Here is a 14822-nt window from a genome sequence, read left to right as displayed (position 1 = left end):
TTCCCCCCGCCCCTCCCACCCGCGGGGTCCGCCCCGACCACCGAGTTCCGGGCCCCGGGCTCCCAGAGCGTCGCTTCCGGCGGGGCGGGCGCTTCCGGCGGGGCGGGGGCCGCGGCGCAGCGCGGCGGGGCCGGGCGGGGGCAGGAGGCGGCGGCCGCGGCCGGGCCCGAGCCCGCGGCGTCCCGGAGCCGGCCCGGTGCGGGCGGTACGTGGGGGGTGCGGGGGGGGGGGCGAGGCCCCGGTACCGGCACCGGGCGGGCTCCGGGGCCCGGTTGTGCCGCGGGGGGGGGGGCCGGGAGCGAGGCCGGGGCCTACCCGGGGGCTGCGATCGCTTCGCGGCCTCCTCCCGGTGTGGGGGCCCCGCGGCTCCCGGGGGGGTTCCGGGGCTCGGGGCGGACAAAGGGCGGCGGGGAGCGGCCGGGGGGCTCCGCGGAACGGGGGGGGAGGGGGCAGGGAACGGGGGGGGGGGGAGGGGAACGGCCGGGGAACGGGGGGGGTGGGGGGTGGGGAGGGTGCCGGTAACGGGATGCACGGAGGCAAACGGGAACCGGCACCGGGCTGCGGGGATGGACGGGGTGCGGGGGTGCCGGGACCGGGTGCCGGTGGGGGGATGGGAGGGGGGAACGGGTGCAGGGACGGGGACGGGGGGAGGAACGGGGGTGTTGGGGCCGGGCTGAGGGCCGGGGGGCACCGGCGGCTTTGGGGCCGGCATCCCCGTGAGCCCCGGGGCCTCCCCGTTCGTGGCCGGGTCCCCGCTGAGCACAGCCCACGGAGAGGCCCAGCACCAGGCACCGCGCTCCCTACGGCACCGGGAGCTGCCGGGGGGGCTGCTCGGCCCCCACCAGCCCCGCGGCTGCGGCTCCCCCAGCCCCAGCTCCGCCGCCAGCCCTCGTGCCGCTGGCAGCAGCGAGTTGTGCAAAAAAAAAAACAACAAAAAAACAAAAAACCTTGGATTTGTGTCAGGAGATGCGAAGGTGGCATTTGGGGAGTTATTTTTAGCGGCGTTGCGTAAGGGCAGAGCAGAGCCTCTACCTCCCGGGCAGCCGTTCCCCTCCCTGCCCGCGGACGGGGCGGCCCCGCGGGCTGCCTCCCCCCCCAGCCCCGTCCCCTTCCATTCGGGGCCGAGGCGAGCGGCGTTTTGGCCCAGGGCTGGAATTTCCGCGGCGCGGTGCCACGGGGAGGCGGTGGCGGCGCTCAGCTCGCAGCCACGAGCGAGGGCTCCCAGCCCCATCCATCGGGGCTCCCGGGCTTCCCCCGTGACATGAAGGGGGGAGAAATCCCTCGGGGCGCCCTCCCCGACCCTCTCGAGGGGATCCATGACTCGGCCCGAGGCACACGGGGTCGTGGTGCGGGCTTTTCATCGTTTCTGCAGAGCTTTAGGGTTATTTTAGGAGTGTTGCAGAGGTGTTTTGGGAACGCAGGTTTCCCATCGTGGGGAACGGTCCCTTTGTGCGGCCAAAGGCCCGGTCCTCGCAGAGGGAGAGGGCCTCAGTGGGAGCTGGGAGGCCGGGTGCAGCCTTCCCGTTGTTCTCACCCTGCTCATTTCTCCTTCCTCTCTCTTTTTTTCTTTTCTCCCCGTGACCAGATCCGTCCCGCGTGGCCTCGCGACTCCTCTGCGACTCTTGGCCCTCGAAGAATGACAGCTTGAGCTGTACGAGGAGGAAGGGGAAAAGATGGGCCACTGGGAGCAGCTCCCTGCAAAGAGTAACCCAGCCCCGGCCCTGCCTCTTCACTGCTTAGGGAGGAATTCTGCCGCGGAAGGTAAAAATCGGGAGCTTTTCACCCACTTTTCTGCTCCCCTTGCGCGGGCGCCGAGTTTCTCCCTGCGCATGTGGAGCCCCAGGCACGTGAGCGGTCGGTGTCCTGTCGGTGCTTTTATGGCACGGCGCCTCCTGGGCAGGGCTTTGGGCTGCCCTCCGTGGGTATCGCTCGAGTCTCGATCGTTGGAAAGCTTCGGCTCTGGTATCGAGAGAGGCCTCGCCGGGTCTGCGTGCCTGGAGGCTGCTCGGCCGCTGCTCTGGCGCCTTCACCCGGTCACCGCTTCGAGATCCCGGCCGTGCGAGGGTTTGAGCAGGCTCAAAGGGCTCGCCTCGAGCTCTGAGGCCGTTAAGGAGCCTTTGTCTGCGGGGAAACGGCAAGATCTTCCTTAAATTCCAGAGGATAACAGGTTTCCGAGAGTCCTGCCAAACTGGCTTAAAGAACTGCCCCTGCCTGATCCCTGCAGCCCTGCTTTCACGCGGTGCTCCCCAAGGAGCCGGGCAGACACTGGAATTTCCAGCGCGCCCTCCGCAGAGGCAGCTTCCCCGGGACTCGCAGGGAAGGCGCTTCGTTAACAAAACCTCCCGGAGGACCCGGAGCGCGCGGAGGCATCGCGAAGGCTGGCAGGGAGCTGGAGGCGATGCAAAGCGGCCTCCAAAAGGAGCTCAGCTCCAGGTGGAAGCGAGCCCCGCGCCGCTCGGCGCTCCCGGTCTCCTCTGGGCTTGGTGCGGGGCCAGCTCCTGGGGCACCGCGGCTCCTGGGGGGCTCCTGGGGGGGGTAGCAGGAGTCCTCGCTGTTCTGCTGCGAGGTGGGGTTGTTCCCCAGCTGTGAGGAGACCTCTCGCATCCAAACGCTTCAGAGCGAAGCGTCGGGTCCCAGCTGTTAGCACGTGGCTCCTTCCACCCCTCCGGCGAAGGGAAGCCCACTGTGGCTGCCCCACGTCTGGGGGTCGCGGGGTCCTGCTCGCGGTGGCGGCCGCCCCTGCTGACGGGAGGCAGGCGCGGGGCCTCGCAGCGCACGTCGGGCTCCTGCCTCCGGGATTTCGGAGGTGACTTCTTCCTCTGGCCTGGAGACACGCCGTGGGCTGCAGCAGCGAGCCGCGCCGCATTCCTCGGTGACCTGTGGGGTTTGCAGGATGTGTCAGAGCTCCAGCGACAGCGGGGGAGAGCCGGCTGTGCCAGGGCGGCTGGTGGCGCGAGCAGCCTCCAGCAGGAGCTGTACCCCGAGCCTCGGGACCTGGCGCGGCTCCTGCCCCGGCTGCTGGCAGGGAGGAGCTGCTGTCGCAGGCAGCTCGGGCCAGGGGACGTGTGGGGAAGTGGGGAGGGCGTTCAGAGCTCACAGCAGGAGGAGCAAAGCCCGAGATCTGTCTGCACGCATCCTGTGTGCATCCCTTCCTCCTGCCAGGCAGCGAGGTGGGGTGTGGGTCTCCCTCCCATCCTGCTGAAGGGCTCAGAGATGTGCCACGAGGGCTCCTTCCTTCCTGACACAGCGAGGTGCTGAGCTCTGGATGCTCTCCCAGTCTTCCCCGTGGGTTTTTGCCTGCTCTTTCTGCCCCTTTGGGGATCCCATGAGGGGCAGCGCGGTGCCTCTGGTTCCTGAGCCGTGGCTGGGCTCAGTCGGGCTGGGAGGGAAGGGAGGCAGCAGGAGGGGGGTGGGAGGCAGGGCCTGAATGTTCCTGAAGGAACGGGGGTTTCTTTTTGAAGCCGTGGCTGTGGCTCAGCCAGCTGCGTGCTCTGAGCCCCTGTCAGAGTTGGGGCTCACTGATTCCCGGTGTGTTTTATGGGGCTGCAGGGCTGGCAGGATCAGCCAGGTCACTGGCACCTCGGTGCTGCGTCCGGCCCCATAAAACCAGCTGGGTGCTGGGCTCTGGTTTTATGGGTGAGCCTGACCCGGGGGGAGCGGATGATGCCTCCCCGACAGTGCGACCCTGGCTGCTGCTTCCCAAAGGTTTTCCTCCTGCTTTCCTTCTCTCTGGATGTGGCTTTGGGTTTGCAGGGTCCCGGCTCGCAGGCGCTGCCAGCTGGCTTTGCTTTTTGGGTTGTTTCATGTTATTTCATTTTTTTTTTTTTTGTGGGTGCTCCAGCACCGTGCTGCTGGCCAGGATCGGGAGATTCTGCGGGGTATGCGTGGCCCCAGTTCGGTAGGGACTGAGCATCAGGAGCCCCTCAGCACCTCCCCGTCCTTCCACCAGCTACAAAACAGGACCCCAAGGTGGGATCTTGGGGCAGGGCCTGGCAGCCGAGGCGCTTTTCTGCTCTCAGACAGCCGAGGAGGATGGTCGGACCCGCTCCCTTCTGATCTCGTTTGTCTGTGTGCATTTGGGCAAAAGCTTCCTTTATTTTGCGAAAAAAAAGGATATTTTTCTCAGATTTTTTTTTCTTTGGGATGTTTTTCTCTTTGGACACAAACCAGTGTCAGAGAAGAGCCACGCAGGAGGAGAAATCTTGATGGAAAGAGCTCTGAGATTGGTGCTCTCGACGCTTTTGGCTTTTAATTAAAAACGTTAGTCATTACTCGCTGTGTGCTTCGCCTGTGGCCTCTCGAATCACAACAGCAGGCGCTGAACCCGCGTGGATCGCAGCCAGCCCTCGCTGCAACCTCTGCTGAGCGGATGAAACGCTTCGAAGGAACGCCTGCACGGACAAAGGGAACACCTCCACGGGTGAGAAGCTCCAGGCCCGGGGGACGTGGATTGCTCCAGGTGTGGGTGCTGCAGCGAGGTTCTGGTCCTGCTGAAGGCCGGGGAAGCGCGGAGTTCCTGCACGAGCCTGGTGATTCCCTGGAAGCGCGGGGATAATCCTCGGAAGGATTAGGAAGCGAGAATCGGGGCGCTCGTTAGCGTCGTGTAAATCAATCACACCCAACTCCTGCTCCGTCCGTGGCCGTTCCCTCGTCCCCCACACGGAGCTTTGGGGACCGGAGGATTCCTGCGTGCGGGGCGTGAGTTGCCCCAAGCTGCACGTGCCCCGGGAGCCGGCTGCGGCAGCAATTAGGGGCTCTGCGCTGTCATTAGCGGGAGGTTAATTACACGCGTGGTGTGCAGGCAGAGCGGGTGGCTCCTGTTGGGGGTCTCAGGTCGGGCAGGTGCTGCCCTGGCCGCAGAGCCGTGCGCTCTCCTCTCTGCCAGCGTTTGTTTTATTTTATTTTATTTTATTTTATTTTGTAAGTTTGTGGCTCGTAGATGGCAGAAATTCCTGGGAAAACCACGAAGCCGTGCGGGCAAGCCAAACGCAAACAAAAGGGGGAGCTGCGGAGATGTGGAGGCGCAGTCGGGGCAGTGCCACAAACCCGGCCCCGTGCCCGCAGAGTTCCCTCCCCGGGGTCACTGGTGCTGAGCACGGGACGGTGCCTCTGCCACTGGGCTCTGCGCCCTGTTTTGGTGCCGGGACGGTGCCTGCCCCAGCCTGCATCTCCCGGCCATAAAGCGGGCGATGAGGGAGCTGCTGGGGCCGGGAGCCCCCTGCCAGGAGCAGACGGGGCAGCCCCTGCGCTGCCCCCATGTCCCAGGTCTTTCCCCGTGCCACCAGCAGCGTCCCAGCCTCGCTCCGTGCTGCGAGCGGGGGGCAGGAGCCGCCCTCACCAGCCGCAGCCGCGGGGGCTGGCAGCCAGCTGCTGCTTTCGTTGCCTCCCTGAAGCTTTCTGGAACCTTCCCAGCCCACCTCGGAGACCCCCCAGTGTCAGCAAGGCCGACTCAGGACCCCCACAGCCCCCGGGGGATGCGCGGCGCTTCCTCGCGGCAGGGAGACCGGGAGGACCCCGGGTGGTCCCCGGGACACCCACGGCGCCGGGACAATCGCCGGAGCGGTGTCTCCACGGAGCTGCCCCCCCCCCACACACATCCTTGGGCTCTTTTCTCCCCCTCCCTGCCCCTCCCCTTCGCTCTTTGGTTCTCATTTGATTTCTTTTGGCTCCCGAAGCCGATGGGGTTGGGAAGGGCGATGGAAACGCTGCTCATGGAACAGGTTTCTCGTGAGCAATCCCGGCTGTGGAGCTGCCGTGGTGCCTGGCGGCCGTGATGTGCTGGGGGGGGGCACTAAGAAAAGGGGCGCTGGGGACCTCCAGCACGGGCAAATCGAGGCCCATGCCCTTTGTTTGCTTTTCCTTTCTTGAGGGATTCTGGCCAGCGCTGGCCTTTCCCAGGCTTCCCTCCTCAGCCTCCAACCCCCCACGGTTGGAGGGGACGGGTGCCCTGTACCCACAGCAGGGGATTGGCGACGCCTGCCTTGCCCTGCAGCCCCCCCATTTCCCTGTGTCGGGGGGGGACGGAGCAGCACGGGTCCTTCCAGCTGCCTTCTTCATCTCCTCTTCCTCCCTCAAGGGAAGGAGCAGGCCCTGAAGGACCTGTGAGGAACGTCAGAGTCCTTCTGACTTGTTGATCTCCTCTCTGATCCCGTCGATCTCTGAGCTGGGCAGCGTGCGGAACGGGAAGCCCCCAGGGCAGGGGGTGAGCTGAGGAGGCAGACTGACAGCGGGGGACGTGGGGAAGGTCCCTGCATTTCGCTGTAATTCGGGCCAAAGCCCTGTCCTGTCCCCAGCCTCTGCTCCCTGCCCAGCCCTGGGGAGGCCGCTGGTGCCGGGGTCAAGGAGCCGCGCGTTTGGCGAGGGCAGGAGCTCGATCTGCAGCCAGGCGTGATGACGGGCAGCACGCTGTCACCGCCTTGCTCTCAGGGTGGGCTCGTCTGGCTTCCCACCCAACTTCTCTGCCGTGTCTTGTTTTGGCCGTGCTGCAGAAGCTCTGGCTCCGTGGCCTGGCGTTGGCCCTTCGCGGAGAGGTGCCGAAGCTCCTTGTGCTGGTCCCTGCAGCCCGTGAATCATCCTTCGTGCTGAGCAGCTCCGCGCAAGCCGGGCTTGCTCATGGTGGTAGCCACCCGCTGCCTTCTCCGGGGCCGTCCTGCAGGTTGCTGAGCCCAGGAAGGATGAGTCCATGGCCCGGGGTCAGGTCCCTGCCTCACCTCTGGGTCTAGCAGGAGGAGCCCGGGCTTCCAGCTCCTCCTTGCTCGAGCCTCGCTGATGTTTCCAGCTCTCCTGCGCTCCTTGCCGAGCCCACAGGAGGGGGAGCGCTGGGGCAAGGCACGAGAAGAATTCGGAGGCTCCCAGGCTCAGGCAGGTGCCAACGTCGTGCTGGAGGAAGGTTTGCTGGGGCTTCTGTCTGGCAGATGGCAGGGCTGGATCTCAGGAGGCCGCGTTTCGCCCTCTGCTCCTCTTCCCGAGTGGATGTGAAGGCGGCCGCATCCTGCCCAGCTTTCTGAGGCTGGGCATCAGAGGCCTGGAGGCTGGAGCTGAAGAAAGCACGGCCCTGAGGATGCTTGGGGACAGTGGTGGCCGTGCTGGTGAGGGTCTCGTGCAGCTCCCCGTGGGCACCTGGACCCTGCACGGCCCCTCGTGGAGCTCCGGGGGGTTCAGAGCCGTGGTGACCCTGGAGCGTGGAGCCTGAGCGCTGAGCTGCAGGGGCTGGAGGCTCTCCATCAGGGGGGTTGGCTGCTTCTCCTCCCCCTCTGCTGTGCCCTGAGGTTCCACCTAAATGTGGGACAAAACTTGTTCACGGTGGGGGTGGCAGAGCAGGGGACGGGCTGCCCAGGGGGTTCTGCAGACATCCCAACCCCCCCCGGATGCGTTCCTGTGTGACCTGATCCTGGTGTTCCTGCTCCAGCAGGGGGATTGGGCTGGGTTCTCCAAGATCCCTTCCAATCCCTAAAATTTGGGGTTCTGTGGAGCAGCCCCAGCTGCACTGTGTGCCCCCCCCCATGGGTGGTGGTGGTGGGGTGGGGGGCAGCAGGTTGCGGGGTGCGGTGGCTCAGCGGGGAGCTGTGCTGGGCCCTCCACATCCACCTGCCCTTCCACTTGGTTCTGACCCCACGTGGAGGTGTCGGAGGCGCTGGGACGAGCAGTGCGAGCAGCTCGCCAAGAGAGGGGAGGAATTTGGGTCCCTCCTTTCCTGGGGGGAGCAGCATCCACCCCCCCAGGGGCGTGGGAAGGTTGAGGAGCAGCCGATCCTCTCCTCAGGACCCGCTCTCCCTCCCGCCCGCAGCCGTTGATCCTGTTATCTGCAAACTGCCCCGGGGCTTCCCCACCCCAGCCTCTCAAAGGAGCCTTTTGTCTGTGCTCGCTCTGGGGAAGGGCAAAATCCCTCACACGTGGGGCTGACTTCCCTGATTCAGGTAATTCACCTGCCTCCCCGACTCCCTGCGAGGTGATTAAAGCCCCCGCTCTGTCGCCTTATGTCTGGGGGGGGTCCCAAGGGCTGACCATTACCTGTGCCCCCCCCTTTTCGTGTCCTCCCTCTTCCAGTCCCCCAGCACCTCCCAGCAGCTCCCCAGGGCCGTGGCATCGCCTGAGCCCCTCGGCTGGGGTCTGGTGGGGTCCCCAGCGCGCTGAGCTCCTGCCGGCGGCGCTGCCGTGGTGGCTGCAGAGCCTCGGAGCCTCCTCGGTCCCCCCCGTGCACCTGGCTGGCGGCTCCTTTGTGCTGGGGTGGGGACGTGGAGCTGTGGCTCTGCGTGGCCGCGACCGTTTTCTGCCGCCTTTGATGTCGGTGGGACGGGAGGGGAGGGAGGGGAGGGAGGGGAGCTGTGGGGCCCTGAGGATGAGCTGCAGAGGAGCCGTAACTGCCGGTGTGTGGGGCAGAGCTCAAGGTCGCTCCGTGGCAGCACGAGGGGGCAAAGAACAGGGCCAGGATGGGGCTGTGGGGCCGGGATGGGGCTGTGGGGCTGCTCCCATTGCTGGTCCCATTGCTGCGTGCCCCCAAAAGCTCTGTGGTGGGGCGGGGGGCTCCCAGCTGAGGTCACCAGGCAGCCGGGTGCCAGCAGTGCCCCCGTCCCCACGGTTCCTCTGCCACCCGGGACAGCCCAGCGCCATGCCCAGCCTGCAGGGCTGTCCCCGTGCTGCCTCGCTGCTGCCTTCCCCTCTGTGCACCGAGCAGGGCTGTGCAAAACGAAGCACAAGCAGCAGGAAAGCTGCAGCGGGCTCAGAAATAAGGTGTGGGGGGAGATGTAGCCCCAGCAGCGCGTCGGAACGGGCGTTCAGCGCAGCACAACGGGGCTGGGGGCTCCTGCCATGCCCAGGTCTGCGGCGCTGGGTGCAGAAGGCAGGGATTTGGGCACGTTGTGAGCTCCTAACCCACTGTATTCTTCTTCCCCCTGCAGGGTTCTGGCATCGGTGATGAGCAATGGGGTATGATGTAGCACGGTTCCAGGGGGATGTTGATGAAGACCTTATATGCCCCATCTGCAGCGGGGTCCTGGAGGAGCCAGTTCAGGTAGGTGTACATCTCTGCACGGACAGTGGCTGCTGAAAAGCCTCCGATTGCAGCCCCAGGCTTCTGGAAGTCTCGATGCACACACACACGGACGGCACCACGCACAGCGTCCGCTGAGCTCCGTGGGTCCTTCACTGTCCTGGTAGCAGCACGGGTAAGGAAGCAGCAGCGGGGCCAAAAGCCTGAGGTTGTGTGAGTGCTGGGGAAACGCACCCGGTGCTGTGTTCAGGGGATGCTGAGCAAGGAGGCATGAGAAGGGGAAGGAAGGGATGGCTCAGCCTGCACAGCCCTGGTGCCGCTGGCCGAGCGGAGCTGCCTTCTGCGTGGACTCAGTGCCCCGGCCCCTGCCCTGCCCTTCAGGCTCCGTTTTCTGCCAGAGGCGTTCCTGCAGCAGCAGAGCCGTGGCCGTGTCGAGCAGCTTGGCACCCTCTGCATGAATCCAGCCTCATTAGAAGTAAAAAGGATTCAAATAGGACTAATCTGATCTGAAACTCGTGCTTGCTGCAGCTTCGTGACTCACTAATGACCCAAATCGCAGAAGCTGTGACTCGTGCAGGGCTGTGCCGCGGGGATCCCGGCGAGGCCGAGGGCTGCGCGGCGAGGCTCGAGCTGTGCCCACTGGCTGGAGCGCGCAGAGCCGCGACCTGTCGGAGCTGAAGTGGTGCTGGCACCTTCCAGCCATGGGGATCTGTGGTGTCAGAACAAGCTTTGATTTAAATAAAAATTAAAAAAAAAAAAAAAAAAGAGTGTCAGCATGTGAACACGATCACAGGCCGGCGCGCAGGAGGGAAAGTCCTGGCTTAACCAGATTTATTTAAATCTTCTTTTGAGAACGTGCTGCCTAAATCTCCCTGTTCCCAGGCTTTTCTCACACACACCGAGCAGCCTCTCGGTTGGGCACCGGCCTCCTGGAGCTGTGCAGGGGCTGCCTCTGTAGCTGGGCTCAGGACTCGCTCCTGAGCAGCCTTGAAGGCAGCAAATTCCTGGGCTGTGCCCCCCGTTTCTCCAGGTCTGAGTGACGCGGGGCTCTCCTCTGCTCCTCTCCCGGCAGGCTCCTCACTGCGAGCACGCCTTCTGCAATGCCTGCATCACCCAGTGGTTCTCCCAGCAGCAGACGTGCCCCGTGGACCGCAGCGTGGTGACGGTCGCCCACCTCCGCCCCGTCCCGCGGATCATGCGGAACATGCTCTCGAAGCTGCAGATCACTTGTGACAACGCTGTTTTCGGCTGCACGGCCGTGGTGCGGCTCGACAACCTGATGTCTCACCTCAACGACTGCGAGCACAATCCAAAGCGCCCGGTGACTTGCGAGCAGGGATGCGGGTGAGGATGGCCTCGAGGTGCTGGTGCGGCGCGGTGCTGCGGTCTCTTCCCTCCGTATGGCCCGTGCAGGAGGACAGGGGGAGGGTAGAGTGACGGTGACAGCCTTGGGAAAAGGAAAGGAAAAGGAAAAAGGGTTACGGAGCCTGGGTCTGCTCTTCGCACCCCTTTGCCCTGTGCTCACTGAGCCCTGGGGGCAGCAGGGCTGCGAAGGCCGAGGCACTGCAGAAGGATTTTGAGCCAAACCTGTTTCCTTTTAAATCTGGTTCAAAGTCCTCAGCTCTTCGGCTTGTCGCCGGGGCTCGGGTGTTGGTTGGCTTCTGGAAACTGGGTGCTGGAGCCTTTGTAAACCTGCCCAGGGCCTTTCCAGCCTGGGACAAGCTCCAGCATCAGCTCTGCTCCCTCCTACGAGTCTCTGAGAGCTGGGAGCAGTGGGTGGCTGCTCTGCCCTGTGCTCCCGGTGCCGATACCCTTCCCACTCCCGTGCTGTAAGCACCCAGCCGGGTGGTGGCTGCCTCCTGGCTCGGAGACGATCGGATCTCCTAGGATGGAGTTGGACAGGGTCAGGCCCATGGCTGCCAAACCCCAGTCACCTGAGAGAGCAGTCCCACTGCCTGCTGGGCTGGTGCAGGTTTGTTCCTGGGGTCCTCCCCTCCTAAACCTGCCTGCCCGGGCTTCCTGGGCCTCCTGACGAGTTTGCAGAGATGGATTCGTTCTGGAAGTTGGTGACGTGCTTGTGCCAAGTGCTCTGGTGAGTAACTTTCCCTAACGTGGGGCCTCCACCTTTCTGTAACGCCCTGCAGCTTGGAAATGCCCAAAGATGAGCTGCCGAACCACAACTGCATCAAGCATTTGAGGTCCGTGGTGCAGCAGCAGCAGACGAGGATCGCTGAGCTGGAGAAGACCTCAGCAGAGCACAAGCACCAGCTGGCGGAGCAGGTGGGTCCGAGGGGGCCGGGGACAGCCCCGAGGTGGGACCCAAGTGCTCGTGTCCCCCCGGGAAGGGTCAGGCTCAGCCACGTGGGCAGCAGTTTGTGCACCACAAGTGATTTTGTGCCACCACGAGCAGTTTGTGCACAGCGTGCCTGAGCTGAGAGCCTCCAGCTGCGGGGAGGGAGCTGAGCCGAGGGGCAGGGGCGAGTTTAACCCCCTGCAGTGCTGGGCTCTGCTCTCCTGACCCCAGCTGCAGCGCTGATGCCTGCCCCAAACCCTGCTGTGTTCTTCCCCTCACAGAAGCGGGACATCCAGCTGCTCAAGGCCTACATGCGAGCCATCCGCAGCGTCAACCCCAACCTGCAGAACCTGGAGGAGACCATTGAATACAACGAAATCCTGGAGTAAGTGCTGCTTCCTGCGGCTCGGGTGGGGGCTGGCTGTGACTCAGCCAGGGGAGGGGAGGCTGTGAGGGAAGAAAACTCTTCGTGTGCCCTCCCATCGCAGAGGCGAGGGGCAGTTTTGGGGTGTTTGTGCTGAGGAGCGGTGCAGGAGCTGTTTGCACAATCGGGTCCTGACCTTTTTTATTCTGCCACCTGCATCCTGTCCAGGAGCAGGAAGCTGCCAGATTCCTTCCTCCTTCTGAGAAAGGCAGGAGGAAGCAACTCCTTATCTGAGCCGTCCTTCCCCTCCCTCCTGGGAGGGAGAAAGGGCTCGACAAAGCTGAATGCCGCAGCTGGCTCCTGTTTTGGGGTGAGAACGGAGGGAATTGGAGCTGGCAACCCCCCTCCACCCGGCTCCTGAGCGCGGAGCAGAGCGGGGCCAGAGCAGCTCCTCGGTTTCGGCGGCGCTGACGCTTTGTCCCCGCGTCTGTCCCCAGGTGGGTGAACTCCCTGCAGCCCGCCCGGGTGACGCGGTGGGGCGGCATGATCTCCACGCCGGACGCCGTGCTGCAGGCTGTCATCAAGCGCTCGCTGGTGGAGAGCGGCTGCCCCACGTCCATCATCAACGAGCTGATCGAGAACGCCCACGAGCGGAACTGGCCGCAGGGCCTGGCCACGCTGGAGACGCGCCAGATGAACCGGCGCTACTACGAGAACTATGTGGCCAAGCGCATCCCCGGCAAGCAGGCCGTGGTGGTGATGGCCTGCGAGAACCAGCACATGGGCGAGGACATGGTGCTGGAGCCGGGACTGGTGATGATCTTCGCCCACGGAGTGGAGGAAATCTGAAGGACTCGGGAAGAGAAACGCTCCGTGCTGCCGAGGGAGAGGAGGGGGAAGGTGGCGAGGCAGAGACTGGGGGGCAGCGGGTCCCAGCCGCTGGGGTCCCCCGCTCACAGACGCGGTTTGTTAGGGCACCGCTCCCTCCACCCTCTTGCTCCCCAGCCGAAATGATTAAACGCCCCTGGTAAATGCTACTTAAACACTTGGCCCAGCAGCGACCACACTGTGCAGCCCATCCGTCTTTGCCCCTTGCAGATCAGCGTTCCCCATTTCGTGGCTCTCGGGGGGAAGAGAGAAGGAGCAACCTCCCCCAAATAACTGCTGCCCCCCCCCCGGGGTGGGAACATTGCCCCCCTGGCTCCGTGTGCCGTGGCTGTGGTGCTGTGGACGGCGGCAGCTCTCACGTAGCCGCTGCCTCGATCCTCCTCGGGCTTCATCTCCCTCTCCGCATTTTTTCCTCCGTGCTCAGAAGTGTCCCTGTTGCTGTGCTGCTGGCCTGGCCTCCTGCCCCCCCCCCCGACCACGCCGTACCTGGGGGGCAAATCTGGCGGGGAGAGGGGCAGAGAGGGGAGAACCTGCCCCGGGCATGGACTGAGCTGCCCCCATGCCCCCCACAGCCCCCCCTGGCCCTGCCCTTCCAGCTCTCCTCCAGCCTGGCCCCCCCGTGATCCCGCAGCCCCCTGGCACCCGGGGGGGCTCCCACCCTCCCACTGCCCCCACCCATGGGTGCTCAGCTCGGCTTCCTCCGCTGTTGCTGGTGTTTGTCTGCGGACACTCGTGATTGTGGTTCTGTATTTTTTTTTGTACTTCTCGCCCTTTTCTTGTTTGTATCCCCACCCCCACCCCCCCCAACCCCCTCCTGTTTCATTTTTGAAGTACCGCGGACGGGCCCCTCAGCCCCTGGTTACGTTTACTTGTTGGGAATTTAATTTATTTGCATCCGTTTCGTTGGTTTTTTACACTCCTTTCTCCTCCCATGCCGGGGGGGGGGCAGGGCCGGGCCCCATCCCCAATAAAGGCCGTTCTGGTTGCTGTACCCGTGGGCTCGGGGTCTGCGTCTGCTCCCGGGGGTCCCAAACTCCGCACCCAGCCCCCTACCGGGGGGGGGGGGCTCCCCCTGCCCCAACCCCGGCACCCCCGGGGGTCTGGGGGCTGCCCCCCCCCCGTGCTGGGCTCCGGTAACCCCCCAGCCCCCCCCCCAGGGTCTGATCTCGGCGCCGTTGCCCCCTCCGTTAAAAAAAGGGGGTGCGGGGGGTGGGAGCCCCCCCCCGGGTGTCCCCGAGCCCCCCCCGGTGCTGTTGAGCGCGGGGCTCGCGGCCCCCCCGCAAAAGCAGCGCTCGCGTCACGGACAGGATTCGAACCTGTGCGGGGAAACCCCATTGGATTTCGAGTCCAACGCCTTAACCACTCGGCCACCGTGACTCCCGCGCCTCCCTCCGCCTCCCTCCGCCTAGACCCGGCCCGGAGCCGCCAACCGGCCCCGCCCGGCCCCGGCCCCGGCCCCGGGACCCCCGATCCCCCCCGCCCCACGCCGCCCCGGGGCTCTCCCCCCCGCCTCCCCCGTCCCCGCTCCTTGTCCCCCGTGGGCCCGCAGGGGGCGCAGCCGGGACCCGGCCCTGCAGGGGGCGCCGCGGCCGCGCCGGTACCGAGCGGGCAGCGGCGGCGCGGAGCGGGGGGGGGGGGGAGCGGGAGGGGGGGGAGCGGGGCGGCCCCGCGCCGGCAGGGGGCGGGGCAAGGCTGCGCACTTTGCGGCCGGTAGGGCTCCGGGCGGCCACTACGCACTTTGCGTCCAGCAAGGGACAGCGCAGGCTCTACGCACTTTGCGTCCGGTAGGAGGCAGTGCAGCGCTACGCACTTTGCGGCCGGTAGGGGGCGGTGCAGTCACTACGCACTTTACGTCCAGCAGGGGGCAGTACGTCCCCTACGCACTTTGCGCCCAACAGGCGGCGGTACGTCCCCTGCGCACTTTACGTCCAGTAGGCGGCAGTACAGCTACGCACTTTGCGCCCGGCAGGCGGCGGTACAGCTACGCACTTTACGTCCAGCAGTGCTACGCACTTTATGCCCAGCAGGCCGTGGTACGTCCCTACGCACTTTGCGCCCAGCAGGCGGCGGTACAGCTACGCACTTTCCGCCCAGCAGTGCTACGCACTTTGCGCCCAGCAGGCGGTAGCACTGCTGCGCACTTTACGCCCAGCAGGCGGCGGTACAGCTACGCACTTTACGTCCATCTGGCGGCAGTACAGCTACGCACTTTACGTCCAGCAGTCTGTGGTGCGTCCCTACGCACTTTGCGCCCAGCAGGCGGCAGCACAGCTACGCACTTTGCGCCC

The 14822-nt window shown here is 65.3% G+C and overlaps 1 protein-coding gene and 1 non-coding gene across 3 annotated transcripts; one reads left to right on the top strand and one right to left on the bottom strand.

The window, feature by feature from the left end:
• The first annotated feature begins 140 nt into the window (after positions 1-140).
• On the top strand, positions 141-13525 carry RNF41 (ring finger protein 41). Of its 2 annotated transcripts, none has more exons than XM_032204909.1 (7): positions 141-205; positions 1586-1761; positions 8898-9010; positions 10062-10333; positions 11134-11269; positions 11564-11667; positions 12144-13525. In XM_032204909.1, exons 3-7 carry the CDS (start codon positions 8921-8923, stop codon positions 12493-12495), a joined length of 954 nt encoding a protein of 317 aa, XP_032060800.1. In that variant the 5' UTR covers positions 141-205; positions 1586-1761; positions 8898-8920; the 3' UTR covers positions 12496-13525. The 2 variants fall into 2 exon arrangements, with proteins under 2 accessions (XP_032060800.1, XP_032060801.1); XM_032204910.1 differs by having other exon boundaries at positions 160-196.
• Positions 13526-13829: 304 nt separating this feature from the next.
• TRNAS-CGA lies at positions 13830-13911 on the bottom strand. The gene has a single exon. It is a non-coding gene; the product is annotated as a tRNA-Ser (tRNA).
• Positions 13912-14822: the final 911 nt, after the last annotated feature.

This window comes from Aythya fuligula, chromosome 29, assembly GCF_009819795.1.
Source record: "Aythya fuligula isolate bAytFul2 chromosome 29, bAytFul2.pri, whole genome shotgun sequence".
Classification (NCBI taxonomy): domain Eukaryota; kingdom Metazoa; phylum Chordata; class Aves; order Anseriformes; family Anatidae; genus Aythya; species Aythya fuligula.
The sequence above is the reverse complement of the archived record's forward strand: the minus strand, read 5'-3'. Positions and strand labels throughout refer to the sequence as shown.

Excerpts from the sequence above, each read along its gene's own strand:
- RNF41 (XM_032204909.1), top strand. The coding sequence starts at position 8,921 with ATGGGGTATGATGTAGCACGGTTCCAGGGGGATGTTGATGAAGACCTT. Across the intron at positions 9,011-10,061 it reads TCCTGGAGGAGCCAGTTCAG|GCTCCTCACTGCGAGCACGC; the intron begins GTAGGTGTACAT and ends CTCTCCCGGCAG. Across the intron at positions 11,270-11,563 it reads AGCACCAGCTGGCGGAGCAG|AAGCGGGACATCCAGCTGCT; the intron begins GTGGGTCCGAGG and ends TTCCCCTCACAG.